Raw genomic sequence first — 21,762 nt, 5'->3', positions numbered from 1 at the left:
TAAATATATTTTTCACCCTTCTATCCATTATCTGCACGCTTATCCTCCGAAGGGTCGCGGGGGCGTTGCAGCCCATCCCAGCCAACTTTGGGAAGTGGGAAGGGGACACCCAGAAGTGGTTGCCAGCCAGTCGCAGGGCACAAAGAGACAGACAGCTCACTCGCTCATTCATACATAGGGACAATTTGGACCGGCCAATAACCTGAACTGCATATGTTTTTGGAATCTGGGAGGAAACTGTAGTGCCCGGAGGAAACCGATGCAAGCACGGGGAGAACATGCAAACTCCCCACAGGAAGGCTGGGAGCTTGATTTGATCCCATGACCTCAGAACTGTGCCGCGGACGCGCAAACCAGTCAGCTGCCGTGCTAATTTACTGAGGAGCCTAGAGGGGGCCAGCCTGCAAAAGTTTGGGAACCATTGGTTTAGCCCATGTTAGCTCTGTGTGTGTTATATTTGTCCGTTCACCCCATTTTGGCTCCTTGCCATTTGTTGTACCATTACTGCACCCACCTGTGACCCAACACCTAGCCATTTTCACTTAAACTACCAAAAATTTGCTGAAAACAGTCAAAACATTTTTGGCTAGTTAACATGTAAACCAAAAGGGGGACTGGCTTGCTAGGGTGCTGGTGTGCTTCACATGATGTCAGAGCTCAGGAAGTCAAAGACAAGACAGACTGTCTTTAAAATGCATTATCTCAGAAATTAACTGGAATATACCAATGACATTATATCTATTCATCTATGGTATGTATTTATGCTATGCTATACTATGCGATTATATATTCTATTATATATACTATGATACTATTATATATATATACTATTATATATACAACTATACTATTATATATACTATAGACACTATACTATATGTATATACTATACTACATATGCGGTTGTATGCAAAAGTTTGGGCACCCCTGATCATTTTCAAGATTTTCTTTTATTAATCAATGGTTGTTTGGATCAGCAATTTCAGTTAAATATTTCATAAAGCAGACAAGCACAGAGATATCGGGGAAGTGAAATGAAGTTCATAGGATTTACAGAAAGTGTGCAATAATTACTTAAACAAATGAAGTCCATAAATTTGGGCACCCCTGCTGTTCTATTGATTTGAATACCTTTAGCACTAATTATTGGAACACAAAATTTGTTTGGTAAGCTCATTGACCCTTGACCTACATACACAGGTGAAGCCAATCATGAGAAATGGTATTTAAGGCGGCCAGTGGCAAGTTGTTCTCCTCTTTGCATCTTCTCGGAACAGTGGCAACATGGGAGCCTCAGAACAGCTGTCAAATGACCCGAAAATAAAGATTGTTCAACATCATGGTTTAGGGGAAGAATACAAAAAGCTTGCTCAGAGATTTCAGCTGTCAGTTTCTATTGTGAGGAACATAGTGAGGAAATGAAAGGTCACAGGCACAGTTCTAGTTAAGGCCCAGAGTGGCAGCCTGAGAAAAATCTCAGATAAGCAGAGGTGAAGGATGGTGAAAACAGTCAAACTCAACCCACAGACCAGCTTCAAAGACCTATAACATGATCTTGCTGCAGATGGAGCGCATCGTTCAACAATTCAGCGCACTTTGCACAGGGATATTCTGTATGGGAGAGTAATGCGGCAGAAGCCTTTTCTGCGCACCTGCCGCAGTCGCTTGAGGTATGCTAAAGCATATTTGGACAAGCCAACTTCATTTTGGAATAAGGTTCTGTGGACTGAAGAAACTAAAGATGAGTTATTTGGACATAACAAGGGGCGGTATGCATGGTGGAAGAAGAACACAGCATTCCAAGACAAACATTGCTACCCACAGTAAAATTTGGTGGAGGTTCCATCATGCTGTGGGGCTGTGTGGCCAATGGAGGTACTGGCAATCTTGTTAAAGTTGAAGGTCGCATGGATTCCAGTCAGTATCAGCAGATTCTTGCAAACAATGTTCTAGAATCAGTGACAAAGCTGAAGTTGCGCTGGGGCTCGATAATTCAACAAGACAACTACCCCAAACACTGCTCAAATTCTACTAAGGCATTCATGCAGAGGCACAAGTGCAAAGTTCTGGATTGGACATCTCAGTCCCCAGACCTGAATATTACTGAAAATCTGTAGTGTGATTTAAAGCGGGCTATCCATGCTCTGAAACCATCAAACCTGACTGAAGTGGAGTTGTTTTGTAAATAAGAACGGTCAAAAATACCTTCAACCAGAATCCAGACCCTCATTGGCAGCTATAGGAAGCGTTTAGAGGCTGTTATTTCTGCAAAAGGAGGATCTACTAAATATTTTTGTATTTTTTTTCTGTTGGGGTGCCTAAATGTATGCACCTGCCTACTTTAGTTGAAGCAATTATTGCACATTTTCTGTAAACCCTATAAACTTCATTCCACTTCTCAGATATCACTGTTTTTGTCTGCTATATGATATACTTAACTGAAATTGCTGATCTGAAAAACCAAAGATTTATAAAGGAAAATCTTAAATGATCAGGTGTGCCCAAACTTTTCCATACAACTGTATACATACAAATATTCTGTGTTTACGTATTGTATGCATGTGTAGTTTGAGGTGTTCTATATATTGATATAATGCAAAAAAACGTGTAATATTTTCTCACATTTTGTATGTTTTTGAATTTGGGAGTCCCTTTAAAGGGTTTGACTCTAACATCAGTAGAGTTAGTAAAATGTATGTATGTATGTATGTATGTATGTATGTATGTATGTATGTACCGGAGTCATACCCCACCAGTGGGAGGTAGGTAGAGTGAAGAACACACTAACACTAACTTTTTGGGAGATTGATACAGAGGAGGGGATTTCTAGCCCCCTCGCTTAACCCAAACAATGTGTCACAACACCTGTCATTGGGTGACCAAACCCCCCAATTCTAACCCAGAGCGCCAAGCATCGGAGCAACGTATGCCAATGTTGTAAGTCTTAGGTATGACTCGACCGAGACTCAAACCGGCAACCTCCCATTCTTGGGGCCACCGAAAACACTGGTGATCAATGAAATAGAATCAATGCAAATCTTTTTTATTCCAAAGGCCTTTCTCATTGCCTTCACTTTCTAATCGATAAATGAAATGTGGCCTGAGTGCACTTGAAGCACATTGTTCTACTGTGCAATGTCTGAACATTATTTCCTACAGCCAAGAACTATAGAGATGATGCTGCTCTTTTCTATTTTGCTGTGTAAAGGTCTTTTTTTCTAGAAATGTACAAAGCTAAAAAAGTTATTTTGTTGTTCCCCCCATTTTTGCCACTTCTGTTTTGGTTGGTGTGAAAATGATTTTAGTTTGAATGTTCTCACCCTTCACTATTCTCCACGATTCCAGATTGTGAGTTTTGAGACCAAAAACCCAGTCGAACTTGCCGAATGTCTACGTGCAGTCTGTGGAAATCAGAGCAATGCTTATGCCCGCCTCCTGGAATACCGTCTGAATGCTCTGCGTGGCCTATGGGGGGCACAGCGGCAGCTGGCCCTGGAGGAGCAACAAGAACGAGAAGGGACTGGGGGTGCTGATGAGGAGACCTTAGCCTTGCTCAAAAGACAAGGTTTGCTCCAGCAACCTGAGCAGGCTCCGTTTACCTCTCGTGTTGGACTGCTGCTGGTGTTCCCTCTTCTCCAGTCACAGACCCGCAGTGACCCAACGCTCTGCGGTGTCACAGCAGAAGTTTTGTTATCCTGCCTCCGGGACTGCCAGCCACTAAGCCTGAGCAAAGAGCCTGCTGATTGCCTGAATGGCCTCGAGGGGCTCCTCTGCTCCTGGTTGGAAGATGGTGCTCAGGAGTCTGTCCAAAAGCAAAATGTGACACACATGCAGATTACTCGCACACCTAGGCATCGAGAAAACGCTGCTGCAGCATTGGTTGCCCTTGCCTGTGCCAGGTGAGTCCAGAAAGATGCATTACCTTGTACCACGAGCGTTACTAGGGTGGGGGAGGGGTCTCATCTGTTTTCTTTTCTTGCGAGAAATTAAACAAAGTTGTTGTGTAACAGGATAAACATATAACACCACTGGTTATTCGCCCCTTTGAGCCATGCATAATCAATCATGGCACTTGTTTTAATTTTTCAGAATTTTGTTGAATTGTTAAGCTGTACTTACTGTACAGTGATGTTTAATACAGTATTTTGATTTCAGGGGTCTTAGATCAAGGTGCCCACGGATCTTTAAAAAGTATTAAAAGGCATTGAATTCTGTATTCCAAAAATGAGACCTTAATTGGCATTAATATGTCCTAAATTCAACTATCCAAAGTCTTTAGAATGTGAATACACTAAGTAGATTTATATTTGTTTGAGCTTAAAGATTTAGCAACAAAGTCATTTTTCATGCATCATGATAAAAATGCTTCGTGAACGAAGCAGAAGAGCTCTTTGGAATCAGTAGTTTTTGATTGAGGATCCACGATGAACTATAAACATCCTTTTTATTTGTTGTTTTCCATAACTAAAACTTTGGAGTGCTGTTTTTCAGATGGAAAGTTTTCAACTGGACCCATGTAATTTATTTAAAAAAACAAAAGTTTAAAATTGCCTTTATTCTTGTGGTGTTTTTTTTCTCGTTTGTTTAAATTTTTTGTCAGCTTTCTTAAATTTGATTTAAAAATGTATTTAAAAAGTCTAAAAATGTCTCAGATTTAACTTGGCTTAAGCTGTAGGAATGCTGCAAACACAACCTGGGGACCAATTGTGGCCTCCGAGATGATAGTTTGAGGCTCCCCATCTTAACTTGACCTAGATTCATTTATTACTGACTGATTGCTTTAAATATCAATTGTTAATGTTTTTTATGTGAATATTTTTAGTGGAAAAATTTAAATATATTTTAAAACATTGGAATGTTTTAAACAAAGTTTTTCTTGGCCCAACCTCATCTACACCCTAGTTCCAGCGGCCCCCGTGTCATTTAGCAGGTTACTTATCAACACGAGTGAGATCTGAGGCCCTGTTGGCCTACATCGTGTAAAGGTTTTGTGCAAGGCCCTTTACATCACGTTCTGCGTCGACAGTGTTTGGGCGTGTGTCTGTCGAACCCCTGGTTCATTTAGCTTCTGCTTGTGACAACTGATCTTGACTTGTCAAATCCAGAACCCTCTACTTTTTGTTCCATGTTTTTTGGGACCGACAGCTATTTGTTGTGAGGATACAGCCCTTTTGGTAAGTTTATCATTTGGAAACAACATCAAAAGTGGCAGTAATTCTTGTTTTTTGACCACTATAACATTATAATTGATGTCATTATAAGTTGATTTGTCTTTTACTCAGTCATAGAGCAAATAAGCCCGCACAAAATTGACTTCCAAGTAACACAGAACTTTGGAATGGATGGAACGACTGCGTCCGACTTTTGAACAGTTCCTAAGCGTACCAATTCACCATGTATCATAAGGAAATCTGATAACATGAAGCTTTGAATGTAATTAAATCATCCAAGGCTATGTATTGATAAAATTATGTTCTCACCGTATGTAATTATGTCTTTTGGAGGGGAATTCTCAAGTCTTTTAGTATTGTCGCGTTACATTACAAACTACATTATATCACTAACAACTTCAGAGACCGTTACCCAATACTGCGAGTATCAGATATCTAAGACCACACCCATAGAGGCATCATCTGATCAAGCGTCCCTGGTCCTTCTAAAAAGCGGAGCTGATTGTTACCCCTTTCTACTACCTCGCACTGCGGCCTTATAAGATTATAGCGGAAACTTTCTTTTGTGCTACTATCAGCGGTCAAAAACTCCCATAATCTCCGGTGCCTTCCCCTCCCTTTTTTCCCCTTATCAATAATTCTCTGTGTTAATAAATTGTGTGTGTTATTTCCATTGACCTAATTCATTGATTTCATTTTCTTGGGATTAGTAATTCATATTTAATCGCAAAGAGCTCAAAGAATAACGTAATTGAATTTTTTTTTGTAAGAAATTTTAGCATCCTTCAGAGAAAAAAAAGATTTATGGTGGAACACAAGCAACACCTAGAGGCAAATTCGTTAAATGATTGCATTAAAGAATATTTTTTTCAATCGTAACGAATTTTAAAGTTAGATAGAAAACTCCCTACACAGTACACAAGTTTGGTTCACTTTGATAATTTTGTAAAACCCAGGGTTCCATGTGCCCATCACTCTGTCCCATTGCATCTTGTGATGTGTCTTTTAGTATCGTCGCGTTACATACATACTACATTATATCACTTACTATTACGAGTTTTTAAAAATTGCTTTCTTTAATATAACACTTCATTTGCGCCACAGCTAATTTACAGCTGTAAAAAAATCTGCTCTTTTGATACCTTTCTTCTTCAAAAAAAAAGATAAATAAAATTATTTGGGTGACAGTCTTTTTTTTTTCGTTTGATAATATTGTATTGCAGAGATTCCTTTGACTAAATGTACTAAACCTTTCCAGAGGATCTCTCAAGACCTTCATCCACACAGTGCACCTGCTGCAAAAACAATTGGATCTGGGCCAGCTCCCTGTGTCAGATGTTTTGTACAGGTGACGTGTTTTGGTTTGAGTTATAATCACTGCCACTGACTTTACCCTACATGGACATACGATTTTTTCTACCTTTTTAGGCTTTTACTTTTGGAAGGGGGCCCTGGCTCTTCATCATGCCTGCTTGGGGGGAAACACAGTGTGTCCTGGGGTTTCGAGGATATGCTCCCTTCACCTGATAACTCTGCTGGAGGAGCTGAAAACAAAGGTAAAGACTTTATTGAATTAATCATTAAATAATTACCATATTCAGACGCTGATTTATATTACCATAAGTAAAAAAAGAAATCATTAATTGTATTGATTATTTTGTATGTTATAATGATCATTTATTTTCCTCACAAATTCAGTGCTCGGGCTTCTTTAAGCTGATTTTTCCCAATGCACATAGCTAGAAAGGGTTTGGTGCGTTTCTCAAATAAAAGAAACACTGTACTGGACTGTCTCAGAAAATTAGAATATTGTGATAAAGTTCTTTATTTTCTGTAATGCAATTAAAAAAACAAAAATGTCGTACATTCTGGATTCATTACACATCAACTGAACTATTTCAAGCCTTTTATTATTTGAATATTGCTGACTTTGGCTTACAGCTGTAAAAAATTCAAAAATCCTATCTCAAAATATTAGAATACTTCCTCAGACCAAGTAAAAAAAATAATTTTATAACAGCAAAACTAAATCAAACATTTGAAAATGTCCATTGATGCACTCAGTACTTGGTTGGGAATCCTTTTGCACGGATTACTGCATCAATCCGGCGTGGCATGGAGGCAATCAGCCTGTGGCATTGCTGAGGTGTTATTGATGCCCAGGATGCTTCGATAGCGGCCTTCAGCTCATTTGCATTTGTAGGTCTGGTGTCTTTCATCTTCTTCTTAACTATACCCCACAAATTCTCAATGGGGTTCAGGTCAGGGGAATTAGCAGGCCAATCAAGGACAGTGATGCCATGGTCAGTGCACCAGTTACTGGTGGTTTTGGCACTGTGGGCAGGTGCCAGATCATGCTGGAAAATGAAATCCTCATCTCCATAGAGCTTTTCAGCAGATGGAAGCATGTAGTGCTCTAAAATCTCTTGGTACACAGTTGCATTTACTCTGGACTTGATGAAACACAGTGGACCAACACCAGCAGCTGACATGGCTCCCCAAACCATTGCTGACTGTGGGAACTTCACACTGGATTTCAAGCAACTTGGATTTTGCTCTTCTCCAGCCTTTCTCTAGACTCTGGCGCCTTGACTTCCAAATGAAATGCAAAACTTGTTTTCGTCTGAAAAGAGGACTTTGGACCACTCTGCAACTGTCCAGTGCTTCTTCTCCATAGCCCAAGTCAGACGCTTCTTCCGTTGTCTTGAGTTCAGAAGTGGCTTGACCATGGGAATACGGCTATTGTAGCCCATTTCCCGGACACGTCTGTGAACTGTGGCTTTTGATACCTGGACTCCAGCTTCAGCCCACTGTCTTTGAAGCTCCCCCAAATTCTGGAAGCGGCTCTTCTTCACAATTTTGTTAAGGCTGCGGTCATCTCTCTTGGTTGTGCAGCGTTTCCGGCCACATTTTTCCCTTCCAACAGACTTTTTGTGGATATGCTTTGAAACTGCACTCTGTGAACAGCCTGCTCTTTGAGAAATTTCTTTTTGTGTCTTACCCTCCTGATGGAGGGTATCAATGATGGTCCTCTGGACAGCAGTCAGATCAGTAGTGATTTAATTTACTGAACCAAGCTGAGTGTTTTTAAGGCTCAGGAAACCCTCGCAAGGTGTTTCGAGTTAATTAGATGATTCAGGTGATTAGTTGAATAGCCTACTTGTATACTTTTTCATGATATTCTAATATTTTGAGATAGGATTTTTGAGTTTTCTTAAGCTGTAAGCCAAATTCAGCAATATTAAAATAATAAAAGGCTTGAAATAGTTCAGTTGATGTGTAATGAATCCAGAATGTATGACATTTTTGTTTTTTTAATTGCATTACAGAAAATAAAGAACTTTATCACAATATTCTAATTTTCTGAGACAGTCCAGTATATGTTCAGAAGGGTGTTGAAGGTGAAATACAGACAAGGCAGGGATGACTCGCATAGAAATCAATAAACGATACAGCAGAGGCAAAAATAGAGAAAAAAAAGTTTATTCATATATCCAGAGTAATATTTTTGTGCTATTTGAAAAGATAACACTACTAGAATTCCAAAGAGATAAATATAAAAGTCTTCTTTCGCTACTTTTTTGCTGGCAAAATAATGTGAAATCGGCTTAAAGCAATTAGCAGCTAGCATCTTAATCCCCCTCTTCTATTGCTCCCGTGTTACGTTAAAACTAAATGCATTTTATCCTCACTTTCTTATTTCTTCATTTCCCATTTCTCACAGATACAGACCTGGGGCGCTGCCTTGCCACAGACGGGCTGTATCTGTATACCACTAACTCTTCTGGGAGAGGACTCAGTAAGCTTGGCTCTGGCTTACATGGCACGCTGAGGTAATGCAATACTTTCTACTACAGCATTATCCCCCAAAAATAAATGTTAAATATGTCAGTTGTCTCATCGCACTAATAATGTATGAATTCTATCCTGTAGCCGGCAACTTGGAATCATGTCCTACCTGAATTATTTTGAATGTTCAGTAAACAAAGCAGTCACCTGCTCCGTTAGTTAATACATAATGTAGTCGGATCAAATTTAAAAGACATAACACACCTTTCAAAGACTGTTTGTTCTTATAACGCTTAACTTGTCATTTTTGATTGATTGAGCCATATGAAATAGTAAGTGAAACAACGTGACCAGTGAGTGAACATAAAAAGGCCCTTTTTTGATATCTGAATTCATGTTCCGATTTAGAGTAAGAAACTCCACATATCAACAAAGATGAAATACTAGGTCATTACAGAACATAAAAACTCTGTGATTTCCTGTTTCTGAGATATTGCAGTGCTAGACCAATTACACCGTGATTGCTGCCAAATTTAGTGTGTGTGTGTGTGTTTGGATAAACAAACTATCATGTCGCGCAACGCAAGTGTATTAATTTCCAGCTGAAGTTTGTTTTATACCTAATACTTGAAAGTGGCTTTCTTCCTTGCTGTTTCTTGCTCCTTGCCACAAAGGCCTGGACTAAATCTGGTCCATCTAATAAAAAACATTGTCACACCAGTGATACAAGCCTTCTATTGTGTTGTTTTTGTTTTTTAAAGGTGGGGTTCGTAGTTTGAGGTGTTCTTAAAACGTTGAAAGTTAAATATTTTCTCCATCAAGTATGATATTAATGCCAAACTGATTTAAAAAATCCCGTATTCTTTATTCTCCATTGCGCCTATTTGCCTTCGTCTTACTTTTATCAGGCCTGTTTGGGGCGCAACAAACCCCCAAAAAGAAGTTTATTTGAGCGTGTCACTTTGCCTCCATCTCCTGTCTTAAAGTCATGACTGCAGCCTACATTTTAAGATGCAGCACCCCACCTTTAAGGAAACTGATTAGTTTCTGTTTATTATTCCCTCGTTTCAAAAACACATTTCATATTTTAAGCTTAATCAGCAATGAGACGATGGTGTGCAATTATTCGCTATGATACTGGCGGGTCATAAATATGTGTTTATAAGTTGCATAAAGTGTAATGAAGGAAAGCTCTGCATGTGTTTGTGCAGGGGATTTGTTTACTGTCGAAATGAGGAGTTGGAGCCGGGTTGGTTGGTGTACAGCAGTGGTCGTCTTCTCCACCGCCCTTCTGCCTTTGATGGCAAATTTCATCAACTGTGCCAGGTCATTGACCCCTTCACGTTACAGGTAAAAGTTATTTTACCCCCTGTAGCTACTGTACATGAATGAATACCGTTACCATTACTGTATCTCATGTTCATACTCCTGATTTTAGGTTTGTCAGCTTGTTCCCATGCCAGCCCATCACTTTCCAGTGGGAAACAGCATGACTACGCTACATGTGTGCTCGGATGGATCATACGTATATTGGGTGTGGTCCCCAGCCGGTCTCGCTGAAAAGACCCAGAAGGGCCACTCCGTCTTTATGGATGTCTTTCACCTTTATGTAAGTAGTTTCTCTGCACTATTTATCTCAACAGTTTGTTTGGATGTGTTCACTATTTGATGGGTTTCCTGTTTTTTTACGATGCAGACACAGACAGGGCTATGTGTTGCGGACATCTTGCAGGAGAGAGTTATTCTGTCTCGCAAAGAAGGCGAGTCTTCCAAGTGCTTGAATGAACTTCTTTTGAGTCGAATGTCTCGCTTCCGGGCCTCACATTCTGCCACGTTGGCTGCTCTCACAGGATCTACCATCACAAACACTGTCAAAGAAGAGCAGTCTGGTAATCAATCCGTTTAACTCCAAAAGCCAGCTAACTTTTATAACACAATCTTTGTTGTTCCTTGTATTATACTACTCTTGGGTTTTTCTTCCACCTAGCTGTCAACACAAGTTGTGGACTCCCTCTGAAATATCTGAGGAAGACACCAATGTATGTGTGTGGAACATACTTAGTGATGCTAGTCCCCCCTCCTGGTGTATCTGGTAGCTCTGCGACACGCTCGCTATTTGGAGGGACAAGCAGCCTTTCCTCTCTAAAAAGTATGAAAACATTGACAACGTCATTGCAATATTTTCCTAAAAATAAGCAAGATTTGGTGGTTTCCACTGAAGTGTTGCCTTGGTATTTCAGTATTGGCTTCGAGTTTAGTCTTCAACCTTGCTGATGGCCAGTTCAGCAGCCGCGCTGATCTTATTGATGCTCCGGGAAGTTCCCTAGGCAGAGGAGCTCAGGTCGCTGGACTAGGTTAGTGCTTCTTTTGCACCAAATAAGTGCTGAAACATATTAAACTAACGGACATTTTCTTCTCTGACCTTCAGGTGCTTGCTATGATGCACTGAACAACTTGATCTGGACTTGCTCTAGTGATTACATAGACCAGTGGTGTAACCCAGGGAATCAGGCCTTTCATCATGTGTGCTATAGGTTGGGTGTGAGTCATGTCATCAAAGAACCCAAAGGTTTGAATTTAGCACTGTGTAATTCTGTGTCGCTGTTGTATGCTTTAGTAAATCATAGATATCCTGGATTTATTTATTTTTACAATGTTTGTTGCCTTTTTTTCACAGAAGAAATGGTGGACACAAGTGAGGTGATCAACCAGCTACTTCATCATGTAGGTGCAATGTGTGTCCACCAGCTTAACCTTCTTGGAGCTAGTAGCAACAACCTGTCATTGGGTGCCCTATTGGGCAAAAGACATCCTATCGAGGCCAGTCACTTTAGCATTATCTGCGATATAATGGAGAAGGCCATGGTCAGTGGAGACACTAGCATCATCCGCTGTATTTTGGTTGTGTTCCAGGTTGGTTTCTCCCCACACCCTTCAACAAGATGTATTTTGCCTGTTTTTTGTTTTTTTTTTTTCCATTCATTTTTTAAACTTATACATCTTGTTCTACATGTGTTTTGTTTTCAGGTTGTGTTTAAGTTCTTCAATCCTCAGTCAGAGCAGAACAGAGAAAGTGTACGTAGGGCAGGCTTGCTCTTGTGGCAACTACTTATGGCTCCAGTAGATCAAATAGGCTCTGAGATTCAGAAAGAGGTGTGCCTGGCCATCAGGTAAAGTATTTCATAGATAATGGAAAGAAGTACCAGCTTAAAACGATATATATTTAATTTTTTGCTCTTATTATTATAATTTTATATTTTTTTGCAGCTCGGGCCTGAATACTTTATACCAAGGGGAGGCTGAACTCATCAAACTGCTAAAACTTGTTCTATGTGAAGGTACATATATAAGATGATTGATATAAGCAATGAAGCCACTACGCATTATAACTCAAACATAACATTGATTCTCAGGTGAAAGGAACAATGGACTGTCTCAACTTCGTGATGTCATCCTTACCAATATGGCCGACCAACTGCAGAAAAATAGGTTTGGAAGTGAAGAAGATGACCATTATAGGTGGGTGACAACATTGCTTGCATGTGGTAGCCCATGTTTTTAGGTGTGACAATACCACGTTTTTTTTAATCAGCATAGGTGAGTTTTGTATGCTGTTATCTAAAAGTTATTATTCCACTGTATCTGATAATAGTTTGTTTTAATTGAAACGCAGTTAATCTTAAGAATTTGGGGAAAAAAAATGTTTTTTACAGGCTGAGCGATGACCTACTGCAATGTATCCTTAAGACGGTGGTTCGAGAATCCTGCCTTCTCATTACCAAATGTCAGACAGTCGCTCGAGATGACTTCCAGAGGCTGCTCTCCACAGTGCCAGTATGCCTATCACAGTCTGTATAAGGAATGCAAGCTTGCTAATCTGTGCTGATACCAGTCTGAGATGTCACTACTTTCCTGTAGGTTGTCTCTCCATGTCTACGCTACCTCATGGCTGTTCAGAACCATCTTCTCAGTAACACCATTCTTATTCGTCCAGATGATAGCGATGAAAGTGACAGCTCCCTACAAGGGGAAACAATGAAGGTACAGGTAAACATCCCCTTTTTAAATACCCTTTACTTTCATGGCTGAATCTTTTCACTCACTGCAGCATCCATTGAAGTAAACAGTATGCCATTATTAGACTGCCGTTAATTACAAAAATACATTTATTCAACTGTGGTTACAAAATGTAGTATTTTTTTTTGTATTTTGGGGCAGTTGAGAGTCTGGAAGCAGAGTTACCGAAGTGTGGGCCTTTTTTTCTGTGACGTCCTAGGAGTTTCAAGGCAGCATTCTCTCCTTAGCAACCAAGATCCTGGTGGGATGTGATGAGGCACTGGAGATACTGCAGCGGGTGACAACAACTCTCATTAGCAGTGAAATCCCTGACAAGGAAACCAGGTGATTTTTTTTTTAACTTCAAAGTATTCACATAAATTCAAAGTATATCATTTAGTGTCAGGAATTGCCCTTTTGATAAGGTACAGTAGCATATGAATTTACAATAGCCGAATGCTGGATCTTTATTATTTTTTCAAAATGGTTTCATGTGTAGATCAGAAAATGAGTGGGTGCAAAAATGGGAATTTGTTGTGATGTATTTCTGTTTGTTGTTCTTAACTCACTGGTTAGCATCCAGAGTTATCCAATGTGTGTTTCCAAAGGTTGAAGGGCCTGGAGCAAGTCACAAAGGCCACTATGCTAGGGCACTTGTTGCCAGTGTTGCTCACTTCGCTGATGCACCCCAACCTGCAGACACTCACGTTAGCTGATGCCCTTATGCCTCAGTTAGTGCAGTTGGTGTTATACACCAGTCAGGTTTGTTAATGTTTGTATTCAAAAATCCAACCTGTAGCCAAAGGACACATGATTATTTTTTGTGTTTTCTTTTCAGACCGCTTTATTACTAAAGACTCAGTCTCCACTTTTCTCAGAAGAGCCACTAGTTGCTGGTTCTGTAGGGCAGGGGATGAAGACTTCATCTACTGCTGACAAGTATGTTCAATGGAGGCCCTTCATTCAAACAACACTGCTTGAACAATAGCCTTGATTTTAGTAAGAGTCAACTATTTAGGTAATGGTGTTTTAGAAAAGCTTTCTCCTGTACTAGAATTCTTGATGAACGAGAGGAACCAGGATTCCTAACAGGATTGAAGATCCCTGCTCCTTGGGCTGCTGGCAAGACAGTGGAGACTGTGCATCCTGTGCGTGATAACTATAAGTTCAAGGAGACTGTCCACATTCCAGGAGCTCGCTGTTTGTACCTTCGCTTTGATTCCCGCTGTTCTTCGCAATATGACTATGACAAGGTATTTATTATAAAAACTTAGCAACCCCCTAATTTAATTATTTTAGTGAGTTATCCTAAACAATTCCAGATCTAAGAAGTAATACTGAATGACATTTATTGGGAAATCAACTAATTCTAATTTGTAGCCATGAAATTGATTGTTACATTTAAAAATTACAATAATTAAATATATAAACATACAATATATTGTGTGAAAAAGAAGTCATGTGCCTTAATTCTCAGCTCAATTCGTAGAAGACAGCAGAATCAGACATTAACCAAAAACTACTTAACGCTTTAAAATATATTTACTTATGTGTTACTATTTGCAATTAATTATTTATTATGTATTTTCATAGTTGGTCATTTATGCGGGTCCCAACACTAATAGTCGTAAAGTAACAGAGTATGGAGGAAACACTCTGGGATATGGCAGTCGCAGTGTTTTGGGAACAGGATGGCCCAAAGATCTTGTCAAGGTAACGTAAGCTTTTAGAGAAAAATACACTGTTAACTATTCATAGTCTTGGTCATGGCTTCTCAAATTCATAATTTTAGGTGGAAGGTGACACAGTGACGTTTTCCTTTGAAATGAGAAGCGGACGAGAGCACAACACCCCTGATAAAGCCATGTGGGGGTTTTCTTGCACTGTCAGAGCTCAGGTAAAACACACTAACTTTGGTATGTGGTTAGACTCTCTAGCCTTATTTATTTTGCATTAGTTAATATGCAGGTGTCACCTTGCTCCACAACACTTGGTGGGCAGGAAGCAGACTAGCCTCTTTTAAACATATCGTTGTTATTTCTATGTCTGTATACAGTGATATGTGCTCCAAAGCCAAAGTCTTTATATAGCTACCACCTTCTCATAACTATTACATTATTTATTTTCAGGAGTCATCTGAGGATATCTCTGGAGGCCTCCCTTTTTTAGCAGATCTTGCCCTTGGTCTGTCAGTGCTTGCTTGCTCAATGCTGCGCATTCTTTACAATGGACCAGAGGTGACAAGAGAGGAGGACGCCTGCCATGATTTGCTGTGCTCAAAGCTGCTGCAAAGGTGAGGCATGAACTTAAAGCAGACACTTTTTTTTTATTTTATTATCTTTATTGACTGAATACGTTTTGTGTATTTTACAAAGGTGCAACTTTGCTTTTTTTTTACTGCAAAGCAAATGTGGGTGGATCGATGCGATGCAGAATGTTGACAAATTACTTTTTTCTTAGATGCCAATGGCAGGTGGAAGCAAACGGCGCACTCTCTCCTGCTCTCACTCCGAGTCCTTCACCTTTACCACTGACAATTGAGGAGGACCGTGAATTCACCTACCCTGCAGATGTGCTTATTCCGCCTCCGGGTTTTACATCTGGCACCTACTTTGACCTTCCACGCATACGCCTTCCTCCAGGTATCATGGGAAGATTGCGCGAGGTGTCTGGAAGAGCTCGCCCACAGTTTCGGCCCAGCATCAGGTAAGGAACAATAAAGAATGAAAAGTATGTATGCAAATAATACCTTTTTTGGCTACCAATTCGGGCTTTATTATTAGTCTGTTTTTACTGCATTCGACCAGCCTTCTTTTTATCCTATCTGTTCTTTTAAGTCTTTAATTACATGTTTATCCTGGAGTCCCACGTCCAATCTCTGTGTTAACAATGTTCACGACATTGTAATCACTGACAATAAACTCCAGACGATTGCACTTATTTACAACCTTGTATTCTTGCAAATAATACTTAATAAGAAATGATTTTGTTTTCTGAAAGAGAGGTGATCCGACCAGAGGTTATGGAAGAAGTTATCGTGTCATGTGTTATAAAGCATCTCAGCTTAGTGGATAGCCTGCAGTCACTTGTCAACTACCAGTACCGTGAAGAGCACGTTGAAGAATTTGACTTGGTCTGTAAGATCATGGCAGAGACCTTCAAGAAGATAAATGCATTAGAGCGTCAACTGCAGGTAAATATTCTTTTTTAAAGAGAAAGGCGTTTGGATATCAGATAACTTTAGGTTTGCTATACCAACAGTAAATTAGAATATCCAGTCTGAAATATAAAGGCAGTGCTTTCACACCAAATTTCTGAGTGTCAGTGTGTTGTTCTATATTTGTATGTGGGATGAAAGTTGGCATTTCTTTCCTTAAAATATCGTTTCTAACTATATAATGAATTGCCATACTTTGTTATTGTTTTGTATTATAGCGAATCATTGCTATAAAATTTGCTAACCCTCATGTCATGCAATACATGCTGGGTGCAGAGCGTAGCAGAACTGGAGCAGAAATGGCAAAATGAGGTAGACGAGGCCCAGCAGGGAAAGCTGGAGAACAATACGCCTTTCTTTCATGACTACCACTTTTATGAGGTATCCTGTCAAACATTTGACGCTGTAGGCATCTTATAATTTGATATTCATTGTTTTCTTGTGATTTGCAATTTTTGTCAGAATAAGATTAAAGAACTTGAACTACTTTGCTCCTTGAAAGATGTTGCTCTCGATTTTAGTGATATGGAAAATGTTGTACTTGGATTAAGGCAAGTCCTCTACACAAAGTATTAAATCAAAAACCTTAGTCAGGACATTAGAATATTTTCTGTAATATTTTGTATTTGTGCCAACAGGGAGAGGTTCTTTCATGAAGTAAACACCGCGCACCTTAGTGGTAGCACCCCACTAATGAAAACTAAGGCACTTGTGAAGAGTCTGATGAACCGAACAGAATTACTACTACATGTTACTATTGCACAACAATGCAGAAGCTTAACCAATACACCTGCAGGAACACCAGGCCCAGGTAGAAGTCTTCTTTAAATTTGAGTACTTAAATTGCAAATCTATGTTTACATTTTTCAGTTTGAACAGTGTTTTTCTTTTTTGCTCTACTTTGTGACAGCTTCTAAGTCCGTATCAGATGCCAAAACTGCGATCTCCATTGTGAAGCAGCCTGTCTTTTTGCGCAGCATGTCAGCACCCTCTGACTTAGAAATGATTGCGAACCAAGATCTGGAGTTTACACATGCAGCTCAGAGGTACTTCTTATTTTTCTATGATAGAATAACCCTTCAAATTAAAATTACCTTTGGGCTTTCTTTTTCCATCTACAGGAGACGACATCACCCTACCAGTCATCGCAGTAGCTCCTTCACACTGTTGCAATCTCTGGTTGTTGAAGACAGTGGAGACAAGCCAACATATAGTGTTCTGCTGGGTCAGCTATTTGCATTTATTGGCACGACCCCTGATCAAGCTGTAAGTGTATTGCTTAAAAATATTTTAAATGTCATGCTCTAAATTGATTATGGATATTCAGTAAGCAAGATAGACATGATGTACATGAAGTAATTACACTAATGAAATAACTGCTCGCTATTTATTTCCGGCAACAACTCTAATTATCATCCATTATTTGTGTAGGTATCAAGCAGCAGTTTCCTGTCTGCTGCACAGACACGGTGGCGCCGTGGTACCACACGAAAGCAGGCACTTGTCCATATGAGAGAGCTACTCACTGCTGCCGTTAGAGTGGGAGGGGTCACCCACTTGGTTGGTCCTGTTACTATGGTATTACAAGGTGGCCCTAGGTAATAATAGGACACTACAACTCATAATGCACACAGATGCCTCCATTTCTAAAGTCTTTCCATGTATATGTTCATGCATAGGATTGAAGAGCTGACCTGTGGAGGAATGGTAGAGCAAGTGCAGGAAGCATTTGGGGAGACTATGACTTCTGTTGTGTCGCTTTGTGCTCGCTACCCCATTGCCTGTGCCAACAGTATCGGGTTACTTTGCACAATACCCTACACAAGGCAGGAGACTCTACATACCCCCTGTTATCCGCTCATACCCTTGTCATAGCATATCTACTGTTCTTAACTTAGTTCTCACATGTTTTACTTTAGGAGTGAGGAGCAGTGCCTAGTTCGGAGTGGGTTAGTTCAGCTCATGGACAGCTTATGTAGCTTGAGTGGTCAGAGGGAGTGCAGCTCAAATGAGACACAGACCAAAAAGCAGAAAGTAGCCACCATGGCTTGGGCTGCTTTCCAAGTGCTTGCTAATCGCTGCATAGAATGGGAGAAAGAGGAAGGTAAAGTTAAATGATATACACGAGCATGGTTACAATCTTTTAATATGGATTTACCTTGAACTGTTAAAGTTTCTGTTTTCCCATCTTGAAGGCGGTTCTACAGATGGAGTACATTCCGGTTTGGCTCGCCAGGTGTCCAGTTTGTTAACAAATCATCTGGCCAGAGCTACTGAATGTTGTGGAAATCAAGCAGCTGGAAATGATGCCCTGCAAGATGTGCTCAGCCTTCTCAATGACCTTTCTAGGTAGGGCTTTGTTTTGGAGATACTTTCTCAGTTGAGCGTGTTTGTATAGTGAATATTAACACTTAATATTTCATTCAAGGAGCCACATAGGAAAAGCAATCCTGAGCCAACCAGCTTGTGTTTCGAAGCTTTTGTCTTTGCTGCTTGACCAGAGACCTTCCCCAAAACTGGTGCTCATCATCCTGCAGCTTTGTCGAGCTGCCTTGCCTCTTATGAGTGTAGAGGACTGTGGTAACGTGGCGCTACCATCATGGAGCTTTTCTATGAATACGTTTGACGCAGACCAACAAGACGCTAATGACCCTGCCTCCCGCATCGCAGCCTTGTTGCTGGCTAAGCTTGCGGATTATGTTGTACCAGGTTTGTCATGATTTTCCTTGAGAAACAACCCCTGGCTGGGTATTCTTTCCACTACTTTATCAAATACTCAACAGGTTGCCAGACGTTACTGTCCCCGAGCTCTTCTGAGCCGGAAACAAGTCTGTCTCAAGCTAGTTCCAAAGGAACCCAGAAGAGTAAAGATATTGGGGAAGAAGGGGAAGCAGTTGATGGGAAACTGTCAATATGTATCCACAAAAGGGAGGATCAGTCATCTCACGAGGTTCTTCAACCACTTCTAAGGTACAAAATTATTTGACTAACTTTATTTTACCTTAGTGAGATGTGCTTGGCTTTCTAGCTACACAATTTTTGCCTACTTTGAGATTTTTGTACCGTGTGTATTGTCTCTACAATGTAGCAGTTCAGAGGGACGCCCGTTTCGGCTTGGCACTGGTGCAAACATGGAAAAGGTTGTCAAAATGGACAGAGATATGACTAAAGTAAGCCCTAACATATGTTTTTAAATCTATATTTCCCTTTCTAATTTTTTTTTTTTTTTTTAAGAGCGGACACTGTGAGGTAATCACAGAAGATGCGTCCAGTGCCCTCAGGAAGGCCACTAAATGGGCTCAGTCTGGTTTGATAGTGAGTGTTGGTCCGCCTGTAGAGATTCTGACCCAAGAACCAACTGGAGGCATTACGACGGGTGACAAGAAAAAAAATGCCCAAACTTCTGCTTGTAGGGACAGAAATACTGAGCTGGCCAGGTGATTTGAGAATCTATGGTGCCATAATAAAAACATTGTGTTTAATATTCTCTACGAAATGCGTAACTTCAATTTGGTTATTTCAATCATGTATTCCGCAGGTCGGACCCTGTTCGGCCATTCATCAGTGGGCATGTTGCCAACAGTATGGCTGCTGAGGTTATTGCTCTGTTGCATAGTCTGCTTACTGCCCCCGAGTCAAACACGGCACAAATCTGGACCAGCACTGCTGAAAAAGTACCATTTATTATTTGTTCCTTTCTTCTTGGGTCAATTTAAAAATATATTGGCAATACTTCTTTAAACGTGCCCCCTCAAATGCAAACCTCAAGTCTGATTAATATTTTATTTGTGAAAGTGTATTCATCCACAAAATGTTACATTAAGCGACTCAACCTGGAATACTTTTGAGCCATAACAGACTGATAGTTGTTACCTGGACATTTGAGCTGCGTTGTCAATAAATTGTCAGGTGACATCAGTGACAGAATGGTAATTTTCTGAGACTGATAACTGGCAATTTCAGCATATTGACTATTACACGTAGGCAAATGGCATCTTTGGACTTCAAAGGGTGCATATAACATGTCATTTAAAAATAACTTTTGACTTTTCAAAGGCCTGATTGACAGAAGATATGCTGTTGCAAACTTGATTGCTCATGAAGGCAAACATTAAAGCTAATCTTATAATTGGGTGAATTATGTATTGTATCTACCAAATCGAACTTGGTTAACATGCTTTTTAGTGTCCAATATTATAGATCTTAATTAGACCCTTATTACTGTTTTGCGTAACGGCACAAAACATGTGCTACTGGGTTAAAATGCCTTGTGCTGGTGCCAATAATATTTTCTTAACAGGCCCACAATGTTAAACGTTTACTCTCTGTCAATCATAGGTGCTTTCTAGGGCACTACTGTTCATCCCTCAACTGGGCAAGTATGCGGAGAGTATTTTGGAGAATGGGAGCAGCAGTGGTAGGAAGCTTGCTAAGCTCCAGGCCATTGGCAGGCAGGCAGTTGCTGCACTCTGTGCTTTGGGAGGCTTTAAAGAAACCATTAAAATAGGGTCTGAGGTCCAGGTAATGGATATAAATGAATACCTGTCATTCTATTTTTAACTATAATAATTAATGGCTTGCAACTCATTAGTATTTATTTGATGTCTACAGGTGATAGGTAAAGGAATACTGGGAAGTGCTGGAATTGTGATGTCAATCAATGAGCAAGACGGCATTGCAAAGGTCAAATTCCCCTCCTGTGACTACAGGAGAACTTGTAAAGCCTCAGATGTGCTGACAGTACCGATATCACGGTTGTGTACTCCCAGATCTGAGGTAAAACGGCATCCTACTTGAATAATTACCCTTCATCCTCTAATGGAAAACAATATTCTTATCTTAATCATATCCTTTCTTCCGAATACTCAGGCATTACCCTTGTACAAGCTATCGATCACAGAGAAGGTGGTACAAGCCGTGCAATCCATGCTTCTGCCACAGGAAGGCAGTCTTTCCATTCACACCTCTCTCCCAGCTTCTGGAGATGGATCTAGCCCAGTAATGGCTGCAGTTCGCCTGCTTGCTGAAATCAGAACCAGGTCTGTCAAATAAACTGTCCTATTAATATGAACAGTAGTCTAATTCAAGTGGGTCTAGACGTAAGAGCTTTATCATAAAATGGATGTTCTATACAGCCATGTTCTATATGTTCTATGTTTGTATTTTCAGGGCATGTCTGGTAATGGCCCAGCTCTTGGAAGATAGCTCATTCTGTGAAGAGTTTATCCAGCAGTGTCCAGCAGCAGTTGAAGTGCTTAACCTGGTTGCGCAAGAATGTAGTCCTGGTCAGAAAGCATTTTACAGCCTACATCCCAAAGAAATTTCTTCTCAGTTTTGTCTCCTGTTTGCAGGAGAGCGTCTTGGTATTGTTGAAGTTCAATGCGAAAGAGTGCGAATGCTATACCGAGACTGTGCTCGTCCACCACCGCCACCACTCCAGACTGACCGACGGCAGGTAGAGTTATCATGCTTGTCAATGTGCAAATCAAAATTCAAAACATGTTATATCCAAAATGTTAAAGAAACTCC

The 21,762-nt window shown here is 40.3% G+C and overlaps 1 protein-coding gene across 1 annotated transcript in view; it reads left to right on the top strand.

Annotated features, from left to right (window-relative positions):
• The window catches only part of hectd4 (HECT domain containing E3 ubiquitin protein ligase 4), a 43,781-nt gene that overhangs the window by 1,376 nt on the left and 20,643 nt on the right, over positions 1–21,762 (top strand). The window contains exons 2-45 of the mRNA XM_088335320.1: positions 3,346–3,899; positions 6,430–6,519; positions 6,600–6,727; positions 8,896–9,004; positions 10,172–10,310; positions 10,399–10,569; positions 10,657–10,849; positions 10,948–11,109; positions 11,201–11,314; positions 11,389–11,529; positions 11,638–11,873; positions 11,988–12,130; positions 12,228–12,298; positions 12,374–12,479; positions 12,674–12,794; positions 12,879–13,007; positions 13,237–13,361; positions 13,625–13,778; positions 13,855–13,955; positions 14,071–14,269; positions 14,610–14,729; positions 14,809–14,913; positions 15,146–15,309; positions 15,477–15,722; positions 16,017–16,209; positions 16,510–16,614; positions 16,696–16,784; positions 16,872–17,044; positions 17,144–17,279; positions 17,355–17,499; positions 17,665–17,831; positions 17,913–18,059; positions 18,153–18,337; positions 18,429–18,582; positions 18,662–18,942; positions 19,017–19,203; positions 19,322–19,403; positions 19,468–19,670; positions 19,772–19,907; positions 20,572–20,754; positions 20,845–21,009; positions 21,103–21,272; positions 21,403–21,518; positions 21,585–21,688. Of these exons, the coding sequence (XP_088191446.1) occupies positions 3,346–3,899; positions 6,430–6,519; positions 6,600–6,727; positions 8,896–9,004; positions 10,172–10,310; positions 10,399–10,569; positions 10,657–10,849; positions 10,948–11,109; positions 11,201–11,314; positions 11,389–11,529; positions 11,638–11,873; positions 11,988–12,130; positions 12,228–12,298; positions 12,374–12,479; positions 12,674–12,794; positions 12,879–13,007; positions 13,237–13,361; positions 13,625–13,778; positions 13,855–13,955; positions 14,071–14,269; positions 14,610–14,729; positions 14,809–14,913; positions 15,146–15,309; positions 15,477–15,722; positions 16,017–16,209; positions 16,510–16,614; positions 16,696–16,784; positions 16,872–17,044; positions 17,144–17,279; positions 17,355–17,499; positions 17,665–17,831; positions 17,913–18,059; positions 18,153–18,337; positions 18,429–18,582; positions 18,662–18,942; positions 19,017–19,203; positions 19,322–19,403; positions 19,468–19,670; positions 19,772–19,907; positions 20,572–20,754; positions 20,845–21,009; positions 21,103–21,272; positions 21,403–21,518; positions 21,585–21,688 (6,942 nt within the window). The remainder of the gene's footprint in view (positions 1–3,345; positions 3,900–6,429; positions 6,520–6,599; positions 6,728–8,895; positions 9,005–10,171; positions 10,311–10,398; positions 10,570–10,656; positions 10,850–10,947; positions 11,110–11,200; positions 11,315–11,388; positions 11,530–11,637; positions 11,874–11,987; positions 12,131–12,227; positions 12,299–12,373; positions 12,480–12,673; positions 12,795–12,878; positions 13,008–13,236; positions 13,362–13,624; positions 13,779–13,854; positions 13,956–14,070; positions 14,270–14,609; positions 14,730–14,808; positions 14,914–15,145; positions 15,310–15,476; positions 15,723–16,016; positions 16,210–16,509; positions 16,615–16,695; positions 16,785–16,871; positions 17,045–17,143; positions 17,280–17,354; positions 17,500–17,664; positions 17,832–17,912; positions 18,060–18,152; positions 18,338–18,428; positions 18,583–18,661; positions 18,943–19,016; positions 19,204–19,321; positions 19,404–19,467; positions 19,671–19,771; positions 19,908–20,571; positions 20,755–20,844; positions 21,010–21,102; positions 21,273–21,402; positions 21,519–21,584; positions 21,689–21,762) is intronic.

This window comes from Urocampus carinirostris, chromosome 5 (assembly GCF_059441175.1).
Source record: "Urocampus carinirostris isolate Australia breed hairy pipefish chromosome 5, RoL_Ucar_1.0, whole genome shotgun sequence".
In the NCBI taxonomy this organism is placed as follows: domain Eukaryota; kingdom Metazoa; phylum Chordata; class Actinopteri; order Syngnathiformes; family Syngnathidae; genus Urocampus; species Urocampus carinirostris.
The sequence above is the reverse complement of the archived record's forward strand: the minus strand, read 5'-3'. Positions and strand labels throughout refer to the sequence as shown.